A 23,696-nucleotide genomic window follows, 5' to 3' on the forward strand; every position below is an offset into this window, starting at 1 on the left:
TAAATAATTATTATATGCATATTTTTCGCGTTTAGTATTTAAAATTTTTATTTAAAATTTATCTCTAGAAAACAGATTAAATTTTAATATGCTTGAACATTTTAATCGTTAACTTGAGATAAACTATGAAATGTATAAAAGATAGTTATTTTGGTAGTGATGTTATTCGAAAATATAGATAAATATAAAAGCAAGATTTTTTTTATGGGATTTTTAAGATGCCATATTAGCAGCTGTAAGGAATCTCATAAAAATGACTGGGGAATGCATCGGCGAATTCCTCGTAAGATTACATATACCTGATTCTCAACCTTGTTCTTGGTTCTTGCGAGTCATTTCGTAATAAATATCGTTTTCCTTTTATTTATGTCGTTCTTATAGTTTAGTCAAAAATATCTGTCGAGTTTTGAACATATCGAATGTATGTAATATATTTTAAATAATTTTTTACAATTTATTTTTACAGTAATAGAAATTTTTAATGCATGCAACACTTAACAGTTTGCACAATTATATTTTTTTTTTGGTGGGAGGGGGGAAATATATATGCATGTATGTGAAATTAGTGGAGAATATTACTTTCATATGCAGAGTTAGCTAGCCTACTTTTCTAACTCGTTGCTAATTTGTGAAAGCTTAACAGCTGCAAGATGCGCGCGCCATATATGTATGTATGTATGTATGTATGTATGTATGTATGTATGTATGTACATACATACGATACGTTTCATGCTTTCTGATAATTCTGCAACATTCACTGGCGATATAAATACATACATATGTATTGCTATGCAATTACATTTTTTTGTCTTTTCTCTTTTCCTCTTTCAATGCGGCAAAAATGAAATGCAATCGTTTTTCTTTCAAAAAATGTAAATAACACGTTTCTTCTTTTAGTTAAAAAAATTTTTTACACATGTAAAAAAACTGTATTGCAAAAATCATATAGCACAAAATCTGTAATTCAATTAAACAATTATACGAGATCAAGTGATTTAAGTGATTTAAAGTGATTTTTAAATGGTTTTAAAATATTTTGTTTTTATAACAGCAGGAAAATATTTTTTTCTATCAATAATCGGAATTCACTTATCGATTAATCTCATGTATCGGCAAACCCGTTTTCTATGAGCCATACTATACAAATTTTTAATAGAATTGTCCACATATTGCGATACACGGTGCATGAAAAATTAAAACTGCATTTCTACGTAACGGGTAGCCCCCTAGTAGCCAAGTATGCATGAAATTATACTCGGTTAGTAACTGATTCTCATCCGGAAAGAAAAAGATAAAGAAAGAATTATTTTCTGCGCGTTTTCTGCTAGTAGGAGCAAAATTGTGCTAATGCTTATTTAATATTTATTCATCTTGTCATCTTTAAATTATGAATATTTATTACTACGTACGTATTGTATTATTGTTAAAAGATACATTTATACTATTCTATTTAATTTCATAAAATATAATAGTCTTTTCACTTACATCTCACGCACAATATCTCTCTCTCTCTCTCTCTCTCTCTCTCTCTCTCTCTCTCTCTCTCTCTCTCTCTCTCTCTCTCTCTCTCTCTCTCTGTCTCTCACTTTAATTACTTTTAGTTATATAATAATTATGATCCATTAATTTTATGCAAACATATACACACGCACACAGTAATAAATATATTATTTAATTATAATGTAAAAATTATTATTTTTAATATTTTATATAATTTTCATCATTATTTTATATAACGCAATTTAAAATGATTATATTTACAATTATTATTATTTTGATATACAGTTATTTTATATGTATATATTTTAATTTGAAATATAGATTTCATTATTATTGACTGCTGGTAATAAGATTGTTTAGTCTTAATTATCAGTTGTAGTATCAGAAAAGATGTCCATTTCTTATTATTTGTTCTGAATTAAACAAATAAATACAAATTAACTAGTTTCCATTTTCATTTTAATTTTCATTTTCTTATTGTAAATTAATATAATTATAATTTATAATAATATAATCGACACATCGCAAATGATAACTTGTATTTCTTATCTACTATCGATGAATATTTTTCTTGAAACGCATATAAATTGCATTATAATTTTATGTGTACTTGATATAGATATATTTATAGAAATATTTCTTTTTTCCTACTATTTGCCATAAAAACATTTTATAAAAACTAAATAAAATGTGATTTTTATATTCAATCAATATTTAAAATTAATCAATTTTCAACCAAAAGTTTCCTAAAAGAAATAAGCTTCTTTTGGTGTTTCAATAAAAAATTATAAATTTATAATAATTACGCAAATAAGCGATTCTCTTTTATTCTAAATTTTTGTGCTGTAAAATAATTACTAGATGAAAGCTTGCAAAAAACAATGTGATAAATTAAAAAAGATTAGTCGGGCATCCAAAAACTTATTAAGTACGCCAATCGAGATGGGAGGAGTATAAAGGATGTCTGCATCAGGCGCACAATTACTGCCGTCGTTTTAAGCGTGTCGTCGATGATGCCAAAACGAGCATCCGGACGTGGTACTGGGAGACGAAAACAAGAAAACAAGACAAGTGCAAGAGGAGCAACCAGACGAAGCTGTCGTGTTAAAAAAAAAAAGAAACAAGAGGAAGGAGAAAGTAAAACTGTGGAAGAGCGCGATCTTGTTGGACGCCGATAGTTGGTGGCCTCTAAAATGAAACCAAATTCAAAAGACAAAATATATATAAGTATATATAATTAAATGATAAAATTGGAAAAAATTAATCAGGATATATTTTACTATATTGTTTTTATTTTATAAAATATATTGTCTATATATACTTGGCATTAATTGTCAATAGTAATATCATTTTGTCAAGTTTATATTGATTCCTCGTATTGTGTAACTAGAATTAAAAATATTCTTGCAGGATTATGTTACAGAGCTGTCGAATGTATTGTAAAAATAGAAATCTTATAATTTTTGCTATTTATTTCTTTGGCAATTTGTATGGTGTCCTTTTAATCATAATGCATAAAAATTTTTCTCAATAAATTCAATTTTAAACTTATCAATCTTCAATATTATAAACATTTAATATTACTTCATGCATTCATTAGCTTTCATTTTGAATAACATATCAATTTTATAAATTAGTATTTATATCTTTCCTGATGTAATTAAATATAATATAATAAAGTTTAAACAGAAAGTCATTGGTGAATAATGTTGTCGCCAAGATATCTGTGTTGTTTTCGACACACGTAGCTAGCACACCCTCCTTCCGAAAAGCCACATTCCAACACGTTCAACCCTAAACGTCGACCAACCCTGATACTCTTTCAGAAACAACTATGAGCCGAAAAAAAACGACGCCATAGACGGCAAAAATAATCACGCTAGTCCAAAAAAAAAAAAAAAAAAAAAAAAGACATTAATTCAAAGACAAAATTCGTGTGTGTCATAACTGTCCGCGAGGGTGCAATGAACTAGCCAAGCATCGGAATGACATGGGTATGGGACATTCCTTCACCGTCCCCGTTAATTGGCACTTTCATCCGCAAAGCCGGTCGTTCGTGGGTCCCGAGGACATCAAAAATCAAGAATAGTCCCCGCACCGGATCGATCGCGGATCCCTCTCCTCGGTCACTTTTATACAATCCGGCTGTATTGTGAGACTATCGACGTGCTCCTTCTCTTCTTGCCGCCTCTTCTCTCTCGCTACCTTTCTGGCGTTCTGCTTCTGGTCCTAGAATTGTGCACCAGAATGCCTCCGACCTCACCAAACTAGACGCCGGACTGGTTTTTTGTCCAATTTAGATCCCCCATTGTTCGGTTCGCGTTGGAATGAAAATAGAGGAACCACTAACAGCGTGCTATTCGCGTACGTTGCATAGGAAAATGCGGCAGAATCAACGAGCACGATTCTCCTGTCAAATCGGAGTACATAAACGAAAAGAATTTTAAAAGTGAACAATAAGCGTAATAAGGCACATCTCGATTTCGCGAGATGATACTTTATTATACTGTAAAATAGGAATATTTTAATTTTATTATGCTTCAAGTTGATCAACATTTCTATATGCCTGTCTCGTATTCAAAGATCAGTTAATTAAATTTTATATATTTTATATTTTTATTTTATTTTATATAAAATTACAATACGAGTGATACTGTATTTTAAAATTACGCTACGCGCGGAAAGACTAGTGTTTCAATTTAACTGCAATGTGCAAACGAAAGTGTTAGTGCGACATAACAACGCATTGATAAGAAGCCAAAGTGTATATCGCAACGTGTTCTCAGAACTGCATACAGTTAATTCATTGTACTTTCTCTGTCTCTCTCGAAGAGTAAAAATGCCATGAAAGAAGCTCTATAAGCAACCAGGTGCAAACGGACGGCTTCCAGGTGTTAATGCAAGAGAGTCAAGACGTTCCTCTCCAACCTTCTTAATTATTTCTATATATATATAAATTAATATTATCTTTTTTATTATATATTTCAACCAAATATTGTCTACATAATTCTCTGCTAATATAAATGTATAACAATTAATTCCTTCAATTTTTCAAAGAGATTATCAAAATTGCGAACATTATTAAATGATAAGATCGCCCGAGGATTGAATTAAAAATTAATTAATTCTTTGCAAAGACGAAAGATACATATGTAAATCCACATTCCATACATTATGTGATATTCCCAAGATCTGCAAGTAAAATGCGTATTCCGAACTGTGTGATTTTCGAGCAGTTTAAATAACTCGATGAGAGAACTTATAATTAGTTCGTGACTGATTGTGAGACAAAAAAATTGCTACTTTTAATGCATCGAATCCTTGTTAAATAGCACATAAGGGAACTCACAAACACAATCCCTTTCTATTTTTAAGCCATATTTTCTTCACGAGATATGTCGTGTTCTTTAAAAAGAACTTACAATATTCTCACTGCTTTAATCATTTTATAAATTTAATGAATAATGAAGCTTCTATCATTTTTATTAATGCAACAGAAAGCTTAAGGTCATAAAATGAAGACTATTCTAAAATTGATTGGTTGATTGTAAATAAGTAACATATCTTATAAAAGATATATTGATAATTCTTGTTAAATTAATTAATAAGAAAAAAAAAGATGGCAATAATCTTTTAATGATAATGCGATCTATGTAGATTATCAATTGGCAAGGGAATGTTTTTTACTCGTTCCTATCTGATTCTATTTCAATTGAAACGAATTATCAATCGTCTCTCTAGATTTATATCTAGACTATAATCGTATAAAGCAGAGTAACTCGTTAAGTTGCAATAATACTCATTGATTCGTATGTCATCTGGTTGCAGTATGCGTCACACTGCATTACTGCACTTATATAGAAAACGAATGGTTAAATAGATGCATCATTGGTTCGTCACGCAGGATAATTCCGCGTAAACTCAAACAACTACAATGACGAACATAAAAAAATCTTCTAATTATCAATGTATATATTTATAATATAGGGTTAGTCATTCACAGAACAAAAATAACTTTCTGTTCTATTTATGTATATATTTTTTGTTTTAAGAAAAAATATTATTTCATGTTACTAATCAAATATTTTATAAAATTATATGTGTATATAATAATGTATACATCTACATACATATATAATTCTAATTCAATAATTTTAAAATAATATTAAAATATATAAAATATTTTTGCATTATATACATAACCTTTTAAAGTAATATAACCTTTTAAAAAATGTGCAGACATTTTTTGTGTAAAGTTATATTTTTATATTTAAAACAAATTGTATATATATTATTATTATTGTAATAGTTTTTTTTTTTAAATAATTAGTAACATGTATTTGCATAGAATGAAAGAAAAGTGAAATCATACTCGGCGATTGAATGAGATTACAAGAAGTTAAATGTATATTTAGGTCAATTAACAATACGACGCATATCAAATTCGTTAACCCTATACCTTTGACGTGGAACGTCCTGCCCTTACTATACTACGAATTCCGATCACGTATTGATAGTGCAACGACATACTTTTCTACGCCGGAAATTCAAATGCAAACGAGAAGCCAATAGAAATACGGACGGGTGTCCAATTAAATATTGTGTATCTTACACGCACACGTTACGAAGTAAAAGTTCCTCATTCCTATGTCGTAAAATGCATATTTTAGTACAGAAGGAACAACGTGCTCTAAAATTCCAGATTGAAGAAGTCTCTGCCACAAAATTGCTAGAAATTAACGAGAATCTGTGCTATTTCTGCTCACGGTAATTTTATAACTCACGTGGCACGTTTATATTGTTTGATAAAAAAGAATTCTAAGAATAATTCCAAATGTAAGTAAAGTTTTATTCTACACACATGTTTCTACTATTTTATCATTATTTATAGCATATATAAATAAAACACTTCTATTTCTAAGATTTCAATACTCGCATACACTCAATACTTGACCGTGTGTTTGAAGATGCATACAATTGGGCGCAAGAAATAGCTACGGTCCTGATGTTGCACCGTGCCCTGCAAAGGGCCCGGCGAGTGTCGAGCCCATTCCTGGCCAGCCGCAGAACTTTCCGGCCCATTCCATTCCGGACCCGTAGTCGTCTTGCGTGCATCGCTCGCCGAAGGAAGCATTCCATTCATGTTTCGGAACGCGCAACGCACTCGTCGCCGCGAGTGAGAGAAGAGAGACCGACTCTCGGGCCTCTTCCTCGCGAAGAGAGAAGGACAGGAGGCTACGTGACGACGGCTACCTGGCGCCGTTTTCGCGACGACGACGACGAGCCGTGATGACGATCGACGAATCTGCCAGGAACATCGTCCTGCGAACATCGTTCAGCATCAAGCACGTGGTCGTCCCGCTGCTGCTTATTATCTCGGCCGCTACTTCGAACGCATCCGGGGATGCAGTGAGGCTGCACTGGTGCGTTCTTTTGTTTATCTGTTTTGCCTTCTTTCTTTCTTTTTTTTCTTTTCTTTTCTTTTCTTTTCTTTACCGCTGTTTTTGTCTAGAAGTCTGTCTCTCGCGACATATCGTTGTCGATTAAATCGTTTAATTCCCGAATTAAAATTTATTAAACTCGAGATTGATCCAGAATTAGGTAGTTATTTTTATATCGATTAAGAAATTCGTGAAGAATTCCGTGCATCGCAAAGATGTAGAGATAATATATACGCTTGTGTGTTATCTCGAATTTTAGTTTGAGATAGAATTGGATGTCTGTAAATATAACGGGTTGATTAAGAGGTTTATCACGTGTTTGTGCTACTGATAAAGACGAGTGGTTAGAATGGTATAACATTTAGTGAGATGTCTGTTCTATCGTGACGGCGCTAACTCTGCTTCAAGAATTTTATATTTCTAATGTTATAATAACATATTAGCCACAGGTATCGTTCTGTAATAAAATTCATTGAAATGAATGAGTAATTAAATTTTGTGTCGTGTATGTAGAATCTGAGTGATTACGTATAAAGATATTATTAAATACAATATAAAAATTTTATTCCGCCTAAAATTTATCAAGATCTTAATATCGGTATAATCACGATATGATTTAGCAGTTACAAATAATCTTTAAAGAGAGATTATGACATTAGGCTATCTATATTATAATTTCTCTCTTTAAATATTTTCATTTTTCTTTCTCTCTTTCTCTTTCTCTTTCTCTTTCTCTGTATATGTATATACGATTAAAGTTTATATACCAGTCTTTCGTACAGCAACATCATGTGTGTAAAAGATCTTTATTACTTTATCAGCAAAGTAGATTGCGGGGTTCGTAACCGACCGTCATCTCCAAACTGTCTTCATTTCCAAAGCGCATAACCACCGCGCATCCTCTGCATGCTAACGCGGCTGTTGAACTCCCCAGTCTTACTTTGTATATACATATATAAGATATCGCGCCTTTAAATCGTCCAGCAGCCAGCGTGTATTGCCGTATATATGTATTTGTATACACACATGCGCACGCAAGATATATATACATACACATACACACACATAAATATATACATATATATATATATATAATATATAAGAAATTGCTTTGGAGAAGTCTTTCCACACAGTCAAAAAAATATTTTGCTAATGTAAATAGATTTCTAGATGGTTCAATTAAAATTTATCGCTACTTTTTGTATCTGTTGGAATATTGTTTGTCACGTATAGAATTTATAGCAGCAATATTCTAGCAATACCTGTAGAAAATTTAGATCCCATTGCCAAATATTAATGACAAATATAATTGTCCTTGACAATAGGCCTTAAAGATAGGCATCACAGAAAAATTTTCTGTCTAAATTACACTTAATTAATAGTACAGATATTAAAGAAAATAGAATAAATTACAAACCATTATTATGCAATATCCTAAATTGCAAACAATTATCGTACACCCCATCAATTCTATTAAACATATTTGTTGCAGAGTATGCTCTACCAATCGCAAAAAAACTGAAATATATTGATATTTCGTACTAAATTAATATTTTTTATAAAATAAAAAATCGAGTTAAAATTACGTACTGTATTAAATATATTAAATGCAATGTTAATTAACGATCAATAATTTTATACAATAATACATATTTAATAAGACTTACTTTCGTATTCTGTCTCTGTCATTTAAATTGATGAAGTACAAAATATACGTAGTATCAGAGTATATGCTAATAATTTATCTGTTTCAGTTAATTTTTTACACCTAGAACATTTTTGTTGAAGTTGCAAGATTATTTTTTTGAGTGCAGGATTTCTCGCAGAGCCATTTCTTTTTCGACAGCTTTCTCATCTCCCGAAAGCGTGACAGGATTATGCATTCGCGAAGCGCGATTTTTACGACACGTGTAGATGTTGAAATAACGGAGGGTCCTTGGTTGTTTCGTGTCGTGAGACCGCCGTGTTTCCTTCACTCGTGGGTGATAGTGTCAAGCGCGGATGACGAATGCCGTTAATTTTTCCGGGAATATGCATGCAGCATCGTGTCGACATAACGACACTAATATTATATTTTGTGACAAACGGGTCATTCCATTTGTTTGATACACTATTAAGATATCGCGTATCATAAACGATTTTCTATTTAATAGAAAAAAATGACAGATTTTAAATCAAATATCAAAAAAAATATTAATAAAACGATATTCTCTTATCAAATAGGACGTTATTTCTTCTTTTTAAATATCAAACAGTTAATGTTATTAAAAAAAAAAGGATTATTTACCGTTACATAAAGACGATATGATAAACAGTTACTCTGATTAAGTAGACCGTATATTTTTTTTCTTTCGTTATTATAGAATCAAATGTCTAACAAATTTTAATAATGACAGCAAAGTCTCTCTTTTTATTATTTTAAAACATTATATGTATAATAGATATAATGTAATTTCCAATGACTAATAAAGAGAGAGAGAGAGAGAGAGAGAGAGAGAGAGAGAGAGAGAGAGCCATCTTAATTATAAATTTTTAATAACAATCACACATCATCGTCATAATAACTCGTGAATCAAAACGATGGTGATACATTCATCGGCAAATCCACATAAAGTATTTCATATCATTTATGTATCTATGGAATATTTGCATGTACTTGGCTGCTTAGCAGGATTTTACCGTCATTCGCGGAACAATTATTTCATAATTCTATAGTAAATAAATATATGTATATATAGATTTTCATGGTAATAACATCGATAATCATCATATTAGTAGCGGAAAATTACTATTTTCCGATACATTTCTAAATGCGGAGAAAATAGTTTTACATATATTAAATATGACCAACGATACCGGTTAATCTGTGTAATAATATTGCATGAATGCATAATGACAGTAAGGTGATATGACGTAAGATTATACGCGCTGGAAAATATACATCAATTAAATCTTTGTCTTTTGCTTCATATTATCTAGGAAGAGTGATCAAAAAAAGAAAATTTTATTACAATATCAACATTTTACAACATATATGTCGCTTGTTAAATAAATCAGTTTAGTAAACAATATCTTAAAGAAATTAAAATATTATTCATCTTTTATTTCTTAGTAAGTAATTGGCGTTTTTACGCAATTCAACTTTTTTATCTATTAAATAGATTTCACCATATATTATTTGATAACAGTATACTTATTTCTTAAACCTAAATAACAATTATTTAATTAACTTGCTGTTAATTCAAGCATTTGTTTATTTTTATTTGTATTCTCGAATTTGCGCATAATATTTTCAAAAGACTTTTTTAAAATGTTGTACGCATACTTTCATTATTATAATTTTAGAATTCTCGCGGCAAGAGAGTAATACCGAAAACATTTGGCAATTACTTCGAAAGATTGACAGTTTCCATTTAGAATGTAAAATTCCGTATGCAGTTTCTTGGAAGAGAATTCAATTGAAAGCGCCCGATAGCGTCAGCTTGGACGCCATCCAGAATCGACTATTAAGTTCTAAAGTTCAACCGAGTGACGTGTTACTCCAGAATTTAGCTGATTGAGCGCCATGAATCACATTCCTCTATCAAAGGCAGGTACTACACGCGAAGCGTGTCATGCGCTTCCGCGAACGTATCTGTGGGAAATATCGTAATCTCACTCCGCGCGTTCGTTCATATAAACTCCGGGTGTATCGCGTGCGGCCATTCAGTAACTCGAACGAGCCACCGTATACATCGAACTCCGGATCCGGCTCCGGCTCCGGCTCCGGCTCCGGCTCCGGAACGTCCGTCTCGTCCCTCCAAACACGAGACTCTCTCTGGATCTTTGGAACGCCGTCTTCTCCAACTACGGTTACGCGAGATGACGAAAAATTACACGTTCTCCGCCGCCTATTTAAACGACTTGCCGCGTCCGCTTTAAGAGATCACGATTGCAGACATAAACATGTAAGTACACGTGTGTGGGCGAATATTGATTTTGTTTGCTCTTCGGTATCGCGAGTTTGTTTACTGTTGGTTAATTTTTATTTATTTAGAATAATATACAAAAGGGAATAATTTTTAATTAGATTGTATTATTGAAGAAGTTAGGTTGTATTATCGACTGGAAAAAAAAAATATGAATCTATATTTGAAAAACTTGATATATTATTAGTAATTTTTTTGAACGATAGAAGAGAGAGGGAGATTTGTCAAATATAAAAGATGGAAGATTTTCCTGAAATACAAATATATATATATATAAGGAAAGCGAATTGATTATTCTTTTTAATGTTGCGAGCATTTATATATCACAGCAGATAAACTGTCAAAAACACACGAATTTTTTTAGCATACCGCTTATCTATTTACATCCTATTTTTTATCTCGTAAATCTTAATATATCTCTATAGCTTTTCCATTATACATACATATAATATGACAGCATATGAATTAGGCAGATGAAAAGATTTTGGATCAATAATGCACAGACATCAACCGGTTTCGTACGTCAGTGAATATATATTTGTAGAATTACAATGTCATTAACGTAACAAGCACGTAACGACAATTGCAAAATTCTTGATTAAACTTGGCGTCTTTATTATTTATTCATCGTAAAAGATTCAAAACACATCTTCTCCACTTATCGATTACATGAATCCTCATGTTTGCTCGCGAAAGACGTATTATCTATAAATAGCATCATGTGTCAACATAATTCTTGCCCATGTACGCAATTCAAAGACTATAACATTCTATAGCCATTCGGTTACATTCATTCTAATCGCTTAATCAAATTACGTTTCGATTGTCTCTAGATAAAGATACATCGATTTATAAAGGCTAATATCTTTCACTTTCGAGCATTCTAACAATGTTATCAGGTAAGAAAAATATTTCAATAGTACGCTTGTATATATACAACATCGTAAATATTGTTTAAACTTGAAGAAAAAAAAAAAAAAAAAAAAAAAAGTTGAGACATATATCAACTAAAACGAAACCCACTCCAAGTGCAAAGATCTGGAAAGTTATCCCCTCCTTCCGGGGACGACGGGGTGCGCTTACTCTGGAATAATCCGACCGTGGCTCGAGCTGGGAAATAAGACGGCAGCTGCAGAAGCCACAGCTCCGCGTACATACATATATAACATAATACACACAGCGCGAACAATCCCTTGGAGAACCGGCCAGCCGCCAGCCAGCTCGAGGGCCCGCCGTCAACTGATCGGATCCGTTGAAGCCGACGCGGCGTGGCTCGGCCGTTCTACAGCCTGACCCACAGCTCGGTCCGTCTCGGATCTCGTGCCTGCTCGTGCCGCCTATCGCCGGATACAGCCTGACGATTCGTCGGCCGCGGTTGCGAGCGGCGAACGGTCCGGTGTACGCGTGACGTGTCGTCGCCTCCTGTGTGCGGCTCATAATCCCCGTTGTGTCTCGCGCGAGTGCTTACGAGCGAGTGCGTGTAAGCGTATACACTCGCCGGCCGGGCCGGGCATTCGTTAATACCGTTTCCGGCGCGCGCGGAGCCGTGCACACAGTTTCGGTTGTGTTGTGTGTCTCGCGCGTTGTCCGTCCGCTCTCGTCTCGTCTCGTCTCGTCTCGTCTCGTCTCTCGTCGCTCGCCGTCTCCCGCGTGAGCTCGTCATCTTCTTCATCATCATCATCATCATCATCATTATCATCATCATCATCATCATCATCATCATTATTTTTTCTTCTTCCTCCTCCTCTTCAGCGTCGCGGGTTCCCGCTGTTCCGCTCCTCTCGCGGGAGGTCAGCACTTTAGCATCGGTAGGTAGGTAGGTAGGTAGGTAGATAAATGCGGAATGTGGGATTTGGGGTTGCTTGGACGATGCGGACTCGTCGAGAGAAGGAGAGAGGACCTACGAGTCTCCCATTACCTTTCGAAAGGAGAGCTCGCGGTGAAATATGAGCGGCCGGTTTCGGCATAGTTTTTATTTTCTTTGTGTTGGCGGCCAACGCGGGGGATCCACCGTGTGTCTCGCGTGTGAAACCGCCAGCTCGAAATCTGTACGACGATTGAACAGGAACGTTTCGTGGCGGATGCTGATCAATCGTGCGTCCGCGGGGATTCGATGAAAAGTCGCGCCTAAGAGAGTAGGAACGATTTTTTCAATGGGTTCTCTTGCTGATGAACTGCAGATTCGGGTGGGGTCTAGATGTTTAGATTGTAGATTCTCAATTAAAGGAATGACAATTTGAATAAAGTTATATTTCCTAAGTAACGAGGACTTTAACGCGTGGATAAACCGACAGTCTTTTTTTATGAGTGAAAGAAAATACAACTTTCTGCAGATCCAAAGTATTTTTTGAATGTATTTTTTACCGTAAATTACGATATGAAAACATTATTTATATTTAAAAATTATATTTCTATATAATTATTTTTTTTATTTGTGTGACTTTAAATATTATATTTAACATTTAAGTTTTATATTGACTCTTTTTTTATATTTTTTAAAATATAAATTGAAATATCTTGTCGTTTTATTTGTATCGAATATTCTTGGTCTTCATATTGTCACAAGTGTTTGTATCATGTTATATTCAAATCGAAATCGCAATTGCAATTTTCAAAATTAGTTTTTATTAATTTATTAATTCAGACTTGACGCATTAAGATTAACGCAATCGTTTTCATCTATCGCCGAATATATTGCGTAATGTTTATTATCGTGAGAAATGTGCATTTTGACAGGATAGCGTATCTTTGAAAAAGTATGTGGAATACTTCAGCGTGTGTGAAGATAAGACAAGAAACGATGACGGGGGTGGTTTGCCGTATTTCAATCAGCATTTCGCGTCTCTTGTTTACGAACGATGTGCATAGATAGTACGTAGTACGTAGAAAGCCACGTGACCGTTAGAATATTGGGTGTTTCCGAAACCAAACACAGTAGTATCTTGTCGCGTAAAATTTTGGAAATAAAAAATAATGCGTGAATAATTCATTTTTAATATTTGTATTTCAACAATAAGTAGCATTTTACATGTTTGGAAATTAAAATTCATTACTTAATATTTATAAAAAAAATAGTGCATTGATAAATTAATAAAGAAATTAATCAACAAATATTATAGTTGATCGGATAATTTAATGTTTTATTTTCTTTACATTTCAATATGTATATTATCAATGACAGTTTTAACAATAGAGAATAATTCTGTTAATCAGCTTATTTTTAATGAATAATCTATATTGCACAATATTCCAAGAACCGTAACATATCACATTCATTCAAATACACACACTACAGTTCTAATTGCATTGCTTGCAGTTCCGTATCTTCTAAGAAATGTGATGATTCTCCCACGATAAGCCGTCATGAACTTGCACATTTGCAGATAACCTGTATTTATATGAACTTTACACAGACATCAGAGAGTCAGTGATATGAAAATATTTATAGCGAAATAATTATCTAACAAATTTAATTTATTAATTTCAACAATCTCGTGTATAATAAAAATAGACTTTGCTTACTTTGAAAGTACTATAAGCTCGTATCTTCAAAATTATGGATTTCAAAAAGATGATATTTAACTTAAGGGGATCCAAAAGCTGTTCTCTATATTATCGATCAAAATTTAATCTAACATGACAATATATTTGCTTAATATAAAAGTTTTGCAATTTATACACACAAAATAAGATAGGTTTCTGCTAGGATGTGCATGAAGGAATATTTGTGAACTTTTAGAAATTACGTCTGAGGTGAGTTTGTGTTTCAATCTCGCACACTCACGAGAGTAATTTTTTACAGATTTTGAAAATCTTTTTTACTAGGCTTCTGAAGTCATTTCTAAAATACTTTACTAATATTCTGTTATGTTATTCCAAACGCGGACGCTATATCTCTTGCACGAACATACCGTAGAATTTTTTATATTAAATATAAATATTGTTACGACGTAACTGTCATCTTTTAATTTTTTATCATTTTTATCTGAAATTATTAGCCTTCGCGTGTTGTTTTTATAAGTACTTTAATTGCGGAGAAGGATTTATCAATCTTTGTAGCCAAAAAAGAGATTTTTAAAATCTGTAATTCATGTTCTATCGATAATTTTGGATCCCCTTAAACTTTATATAAACAATATAACAAATTTTATATATAAAAAAAAGTCATAAACATATAATTGCTATTAAAAAATTTTGATTTTATAAAATAGAAACATGATTTTTTTACAAAGTAAATAAATATATATATATATATATATTATTATTATTATTATATTTAACAAAAAAATTACTTTCTATGAAAGAAATATATATTTCGTTGGGGAATCGTTCACACTCAGGCGCTATTGAAACGATATATACGACACTGGACATGCGTGTACTCTGCTAGTATACTCACGCTTGACTTTTCGTTCTAGAAATAGAAGTGAATGAGAGCGTTGAGCAAGTGTTTGTTGTGTGAAAGACTTGAGTACATGTAGTGTCAATCCCGCAGATAATCTGGAAGCAGTGACGTCCTGTTTACTCTGTTTGGTAGTCTAGCGTGACAAACGAGTGCCCGGAAATATCACCGTCGGATTCAGAGTGTATTTTCAGCGTCTTTAATTGGATAGGGTCTTCGACATGGTATTCATAAATTATTCGAGTTCCTAATTAGACCGTCACCGCGTTCGATCACGGGAATATTCTCTGCACGAAGAACGGCGTTTTTTGCCGTTTGTTTTATCGGATTCCGATTATTCAAATTTCTAAATGAAATTCCAATATTGCTTTTCGAATACACAAATAGATAATAAATAATCTTAATTAATAATTATCAAAACTCTCTCTGCGATATATTTGCTCTTCGTCAACAATTATAGACATTTAATTGACCACTAATACCAAGCGATAATTTGATTGCAACTCAAAATGAATGCAATAGTAGTCTGTAATTCTTCGCCAATAGAAAATACTTGATACTTGTCAACATGATGAACAAACATTTTCAGACATCATCTTCACGTACATATGAATACATAACACTTTGATTCAAACTTTGAACGTTTATTTAAATGCTTACGATATCTCTCTTGGGTTTTATTTTTTTGATTACTAGATTTAATTAAATTGTATTATCTATATCCGCGTGATAGCACAGTTTTACTTGTAATTTTATTTGTAGCAATTTTGTTGACAGAAAAAAGTGATCTTATATATTTTTTATCAAACTGTTTTTTTTATTTTTGTGAAAGGTTTTGTAGCTGTTGGATGCCCGGATGTAATTGAGATAAAGTAATCGAACTTGTATACTTAAAGTAATTACATTGATTTATTTTATACGTTTCCTAAATTTAAGTAACATAGTAATTCTATCGAGGAGATAGCTAAAATAAAAAGCAATTCTCTCGAAGATAAATAAAATACCACGAGATTCGTAACGACGCGAGTATCTATAATTCTCATTGTTAGCGTGACGTTATCGAGATTAGAGAGAAGATTCGAACTTGTAGTAGGTACACCTGAAGAAAAGAGCAGATCATAACGAATTAAATGGCACACAAGTGCGTTTTACGCTCGTGTAGCCGTTCATTCATGCTTTCCCCGCGGACTCTCTGTAAACAATGGGCCGTAAATGTGGCTTCAATTACGTCGCAATTAAAGCGACGCATGATTTACGTGCCATTCCGTAGCTTACACTACGTGCTACATAGTGCGTAAACATTGTAACACGTGTAACTTTACGGAAGCCACGGAAGCGCGACCTAAAATTTCAATAACTCTGTCGAGGAACTTGATAAGCTGTATATCAAAGACTTCGATGAGTAATCTTTTCTTCATATGAGGAGAGAGAGAGAGAGAGAGAGAGAGAGAGAGAGAGAGAGAGAAAGAAAGAGAAATATAATACGATAATATTTTATTGAAGATATGCTAAGATATAAGTCACGCACTCATTTTATTTTTTTCGAGAGATACAAAAATAGAAGTGAAATAATTTTTATAATTTTCTAATACTTTTGTAATAATTTTTATGTAATAAATGGTTCTTGGACGCGTATTTATTTTTGTAAAAATTTAGGTTTTGACGTCGTTTGATTATTTTTCTATCCTTAATATTTTATGCCTCAAAGTACAAAGAAAAATATGTCGATAATTGTATATTTGTTTCTTTTAAAATAAATTGGCATACATGTACTGAGATTGCTTACCTTCGTACTTAAAAAAAAAATTCGGATTTATTAATAGACTGAAATTATGCTGGGCTTGTATATGTATATCGTCAAGCAATTCGATAAGAAGATTGAGTAACTCAAACACTTTAATGTTCGAAGGTTCTTACGTTATCTAATTTCCTGACGGAAGTGGTGTTTTTCCACACGAGTATACTGCAATTTCGTGTCTTGAAATCACAAGTCTATAAGCATATATTGCAAATGTAAATATTAAATCAAATATTAAATCAAGTTTAAAACTTTTTTTTTATATTTTATTGAATATTCATACTATTTATCTAATATACAAGCATTGTCAGTTTATCTTTTTACTATAAAAAGAAGTCTTTTTATCATATTCCATCTGTGCTGTCAATTTTCTTGAGTCATGTTTTCATCCTTTTTATGTGGCCCTGAATATAACAATGTAGAAGAATATCTTCTCTTACTTTCTCTTAAGTCTCTCTTGTAACGACAAAACAAAATCTGCAAATAATAAAACGAAGGTCTCTCGAAGAAGAGATTTCTATTGTCTTTCTTCCAGACGCTAAAAGAAAACTGCAAGACTTTCATTAACATAGCATTTTGTAGCGTAAACTTTACATTTTTAAAAAGAGAATTTAATTTATTAAAAGTCACGTTTCAAAAAAAAGATTCACGGCAACAGATATAATCACGTGTGCCATAAAATAAAATCACAAGTCTATATAAGCTATATATAAATTATTAAATACATATTTTTCGTAGTTGTAGGAAAACATGGAATAAATTCTTATCGTTCATTTATAATTAAAATTATTTACTTGTGTTAATGAAGAATCGTTTTTACACAAAAATACTGCTTATTGGTGGGACAACATGCAGTATATCTCTCTCAAGTTTTTTAATAATGTAGAATCTGTATTTGTTATAGAAATTACACGCAAATAGATTATATTATCAATAAAAATGAATTGTTGTCGGTACTATATATATATATTATTGCGTTCACTAATGGAAGTAAATATGAAGCAATTAAGAACATAACGCACAAGTACATTCTTCCATTTTTGTTTCACGAAAAAAAAAGAAAAATTCTTACGTTGCACTTCGTTGTCTTCGCTTCTCTTTCTCGGCGTCCAACGAAACCATAGAAACATCTGCCTCTTCCAGGAAGGTGGTCTTGAGATAATGCCGCATGGAAACGCGTTCTGTACATACAAAGCTGCTGGTTTCTTCTAGAGAACAAAAACGTGTTTTTCTCTAGTTTCGTGAAAGAAACGTGTCCATATATTTTCCCTTTGTTTTCTTACATTTCACGACAAATAATCGGCTGAGATTTTCACGACGGTTTTGTCGAAAAATTTATGTCAAAAATGCTTCCTTTCTCTAATTTCACACCAAAAATCTCTGAAAAAAAGTTATTACGATGTAAAAAAAACTTTGTCCTTGCTTCATTCCTTTGCTATTTTCTTCCTTCTTTTCTTCCTTCCGTCCTAGCTTTCTAGTTAATGATTTCTTATCGCAAGAGGAAATTGATAGAGAAATTTAATCAAAAGCACGAGAGTACATCCGTCTGTGAAACGTTCGTTTATAAAACTAATGTGAATTATTTAACATTATATTTGATATTAATATATCAAAAATGTGCTTTTAATGAGATTATCAATTGTACGTAAATCTTACGTACGTAAACAAAACAAAATTTAAATTTCTCATAAAATATAAAGAAATGTGTTGTTGAATTAATTATTTGTGTTGATGTTATATTATGGAACCTAACGATTTTTCTCACAACTAGTATTTAATAACGACCATATGTTACTAAGAAAAAGGGAGTGAATTACGAAGTGATAACAGCGCATGGTTTATTATTTCCTCTGGATGTAAAGTCGCGGGTATCTTTTTCGACATCCGGCCGAATTTAAAACCGTTTGAATTATATGTCACGAATCTCCCCTATCGCGCATACATGCAAAGCGTAACTCCGTATCTCTTCGTACAACGAAGATGTATCTCCGACCTCCTTTTTTTTTTTTTTTTTTTTTCTTTCGATGCACTCGTCACACAGTTTTTATATATAAATAATACGAATGTCGTAAAATTTATCTTTCCTCGTCGGTTCATAATTAATAATTAAAACTCATAATTCATTTTTTGTAATTCAAATCTATTTATCGTATTTGCATTTCCGGTGAAATACCACCGAGTACCCAATAATTATCGCTTGATCCAAACGCAGAAAATGAAGGGGCAAGGACCCCGGGTAGGTTTATAGGGCTTCCCTCTCGCATTTACAAGATGTTCTAGAAAGCCGGCCTGTGAGCGGGCTATTATATGAACGCAGGTGTCGGTGCAGATGTCACGTAGCAGACGGCCCGTCACGATCGCGCGTCGCTTGCGGTACCGTCTCGAAATTTTAATATTATAAAACGTGTTCGCGGAGAGCAGGAGGAAAAGAGGGAAAGAAAGAGAACCGTACTTATATTTGTCTTATATACCCGCGAACTCGGGCATCGCAAGTGTCGCTGTACAAATACACGTATGCATCACACGAGACGTATACGTGAAACACATACATATATGATTCCGAGATGTCATACATCTTCGTTTACAGATCTCGATATGAATCTATCGGACAGTGTATATCTGAATCAGCGAGAAATATTGAGAGACTCAGGTTTTATGTGGAAGTTTCCTAATTACTGTTTTTTACATTCTATTTACAATATATACATTTTTTTTTTATTTGTATTGTTATGAAGAATATATTAAAATTACTACTCAGAAAATAAATTAAATTAAGTTCCTGCAGAGATTCATTAATAAAAGATGTGATTGGCAAAATCATCCTTGGCTTGAAAATTATTGAAGCTTTTCAGAAAAACGATGTTTCATTCATTCACCGTGAAATGTATTTAAAAAAACATGAAAAATCATTAAATTTCTCAAAATTATATCAATCTTGAAAATGTATTATTCTTAAAAATATATTTTATTAAGAAAAAAAAAGTGATACTTGTTTATATTTATTCTCTTATATTATTCCTTTTAATTTTATAAATATAATTTGAAAATATTTATTTATCTTCTTTATTTTAATGTACTCTAATGTATATCAATTCCTAGAAACTTATTAGCAAATTATTTTCAAATTCTGCCTTATGTGTCAAGAATAGCTTCAATAACAAAAACAGAATAAAAAGGACTAATTATATTTTTTCAGTTTAATTAATTCTCTCTCTCTCTCTCTCTCTCTCTCTCTCTCTCTCTCTCTCTCTCTCTCTCTCTCTCTCTCTCTCTCTATCGATATTAATGAGAAAATTTATTATTGTTTCAGGTAGAAGTCGAGATGTTGTGATGGCTGGTAGATCACGACGTTCGAGCACAGAGCTCGAACCAGATCTATCGACGCCAACGGCTCCAAAAAGATCCAAACAATCTGAAACATCATCTGACAAACCGTCCGCAGAACACTTAACAGAGGTAGAAAGTACCGAAACACCGTCCACGAGTGAGATATCTTTACAGGCGGAAGTTGTGCTCGTCCAGGAAGAGGAAGAGGAGGAAAAGCAGCTCTCGGACGTTGCAGAACAAGCGGGACAAGCGTCCGAGCGATGGAGTTCGATCGATGAACCATCATCGAAATCGACCGAGCAAACGGATCCAAAGATCTCCAAACGAGAGAAAGCCATCGCGACGATCTCGACCGAAGCGATCCCGGGTACTTCGAAAGAAGAACAGCTCGGTACCCTGAAATCCATTGTAATGAAGTACAGCGAACAGAGCGGCGAGCTCTCTGCTCTTTCCAGACCAAAATGCGAGACAACTGTACAGAGCTTTACACTGCGCGAACACGCATCGTACGAAGACTTGTCCCTTATCGGAAACGGTGCATATGGCACAGTGTACAAAGCAAAGGATAAGGCCAGTGGTCAAATTGTAGCGCTTAAGAAAGTTAGAGTACCTTTGACAGATGATGGTTTACCTATGTCCACACTAAGAGAGATCGCTGCTTTAAAGTCGCTCGAACGATATGAACATCCAAACATTGTGAGTATTAGTTAATCTCTCTTAATATATGCAATATATCAAAATGTTGCAATCTTACATAAAAAAAAAAAAAAAAAAAAAAATTAATATTAATTTTTCTTCTTTTTTTATTAAAGACTTAAGTTTGGTCTCTTTTGTTCAGGTCAGATTACTCGATGTCTGCCAAGGAGATTATCTTCACTTACCATCGGGTGATGGTGAACAATCCGAAAGGCTGGATCGTGGTCTCACCTTGTGGTTGGTGTTCGAACACGTGGAAAGAGATCTCGCTTCCTACATAGCTAATTACCGAGATAGCTCTCCACAATCAAACATCCCGCCGAATCTCGTGAGGCAAATGTCGAAAGAAATATTGTGTGGAGTGGAGTTCTTACATAGCCATAGAATAATACACAGAGACTTGAAACCGCAAAATCTTTTAGTAACGCGGGAAGGAAGAATCAAAATCGCAGATTTTGGTTTAGCCAAGACCTACGACTTTGAGATGAGATTAACTTCCGTGGTATGTTAATAACAAAAAGTGTCAGATGAAATTTATTATAAATTATGTATTTTTTGTTGATTATAAATATTCTGATATCGGTGGATTTAAATTTTTAATTTTACAATAATTTGCTATACATTTAAAATTGATTAAAAAATATTGTTATTTTCATTTATATCTCTTTATTAATTCATTTCATTCTAGTTTCATTCTTTATAATTCATTAATTTTTATTTTTCATTATTAAATCTATAAATAAGGATATATGACAATATTAAAACAACTGATGTTTTTGTTTCGAACTGCACTATACTTATGTTTTATGTCTGTAATATATTTCTCTCTTGTATATAATATTGTTTAACATTGGCATTAAAGCTTTGTGATATTTTATTATAGGTTGTGACTCAATGGTATCGAGCACCTGAAGTACTTTTAGGCTGTTCTTATGCTACCCCTGTAGATATCTGGTCTGTGGGATGTATATTGGCAGAACTTTGCAAGTTGGAACCATTATTCCCAGGTACTAGCGAAGGTGATCAACTCGACAGGATTTTCCAGTAAGTCAATTAATTAATTTAATTCTTTTCTTTTTTCAAGAAACTACATTTTCTAATTTTTCTTCGTTATTTCTTTTCCTTTTCCATATTAGAGTTTTAGGCACTCCGTCACAGCAAGCTTGGCCAGAGAATGTATCGCTCAGTTGGACAGCTTTTTCATACAGACAACCCAAACCTCTTAGTGCAATAATACCAGATCTCAATGAACATGGACTAGACTTAGTAAGAAGTATGCTCATGTTTGATCCTCATAGTCGTATAACCGCAGCTCAAGCAGTAAGACACAGATACATTACTGAAGAAGATGTACAATGACTGTTCCGTAAGTTATCTAGATTTACTAGTAAACTCAGACTGATGTAACTGTATTCAGGAATAGAAATATTTCTAACATACGTAAGAATATTATGTTATAGTTTGTAAGATTATTAATAATAGGTTGATTATATTAAATATCTAATATGAGTATTAAGAATCACGCTTGTGCATTACAATACTACAAATTTAATTATCAGTTAAAATTAACGTTTAAATCTATTGTATTAAATAGTTGACAGTAGTCATTATTATAGTTTATTTTTATATAGTTCATCTCTTGCAGTTGAGTTATTAAGAATAAATATGTATACATAATAATACGTAATAATTTTGCAAAACAATCCATGATTTAAGTTAATTTAACAAGTTTTTTATATAGGTGTACTTTATTATACAATGTGAAAATGAGACAATTATTATTATTTTTGATATGTTATTTATTTACATAATGACGTCTTAATATTTAGTCACTCACATCTTTTTATAATGATGTTAAGACTTCCAATTTATTTCTTTTATTTCATGTTATTGTGTTTAACAGCTTAAGTTGTACGTGTATGACATTAATTGAATAAGTTAAGTAAGATGCATATATAATTGTAACAAATTTTATTACAAGTATAAAAGCGAATGTATGTAGTCCGCGAATACCTAATTTAATTTTAGTTCAACATAAAATTGACATAACATTAAGGTAACAAACATGTGTATGTATATTTTCCACGAGTAGAATTATTTTTCTAAGACTGGGATTTTTATATAACCCATTAGAAACGTGTGAAAGATTTAGAATCTTCCAGAAAAAACCAGAAAGCGCACTGCCATATCTTGTATGTACCATGAGCTAATATACGATCATTAATATCATATATTTTATTAATGTATAATATCGACGACGTGTATAAAGCAATAAGTGACAATATTTATATTATTTCATTTAACGTGCATTATTGCATATTAAGATTTCAAAAATAGATATGTAAGTACATTGTTAAGAAGACTGTATCATAAAATAAAAATTTTATAGTTTTATATGCAGGAATCCGAGTCAAAATTTAATAAATAACATATCTCCCTTAATATATTCGTTACAGATTCAACAATTGCTCTAAACACTTTTAATCATAGGATTGAATAAGCAACTGAATTTTTTTATCGAAAAATAAAGTATTAATTAATATCTCAATTTTAAACAATTTTCA

The 23,696-nt window shown here is 32.4% G+C and overlaps 1 protein-coding gene across 5 annotated transcripts; it reads left to right on the top strand.

The window, feature by feature from the left end:
- The first annotated feature begins 6,458 nt into the window (after positions 1-6,458).
- On the top strand, positions 6,459-23,536 carry LOC140664034 (cyclin-dependent kinase 4). Of its 5 annotated transcripts, none has more exons than XM_072888736.1 (5): positions 6,459-6,923; positions 20,420-21,132; positions 21,275-21,634; positions 22,016-22,176; positions 22,269-23,536. In XM_072888736.1, the coding sequence occupies exons 2-5, from the start codon at positions 20,440-20,442 to the stop codon at positions 22,489-22,491; spliced, it is 1,437 nt and encodes a 478-aa protein (XP_072744837.1). In that variant the 5' UTR covers positions 6,459-6,923; positions 20,420-20,439; the 3' UTR covers positions 22,492-23,536. The 5 variants fall into 5 exon arrangements, with proteins under 5 accessions (XP_072744837.1, XP_072744828.1, XP_072744867.1 ...); XM_072888727.1 differs by lacking the exon at positions 6,459-6,923 and adding an exon at positions 10,276-10,888; XM_072888766.1 differs by lacking the exon at positions 6,459-6,923 and adding an exon at positions 12,606-12,717.
- The last annotated feature ends 160 nt before the right edge of the window (positions 23,537-23,696 follow it).

Source organism: Anoplolepis gracilipes, chromosome 1 (assembly GCF_047496725.1).
Source record: "Anoplolepis gracilipes chromosome 1, ASM4749672v1, whole genome shotgun sequence".
Classification (NCBI taxonomy): domain Eukaryota; kingdom Metazoa; phylum Arthropoda; class Insecta; order Hymenoptera; family Formicidae; genus Anoplolepis; species Anoplolepis gracilipes.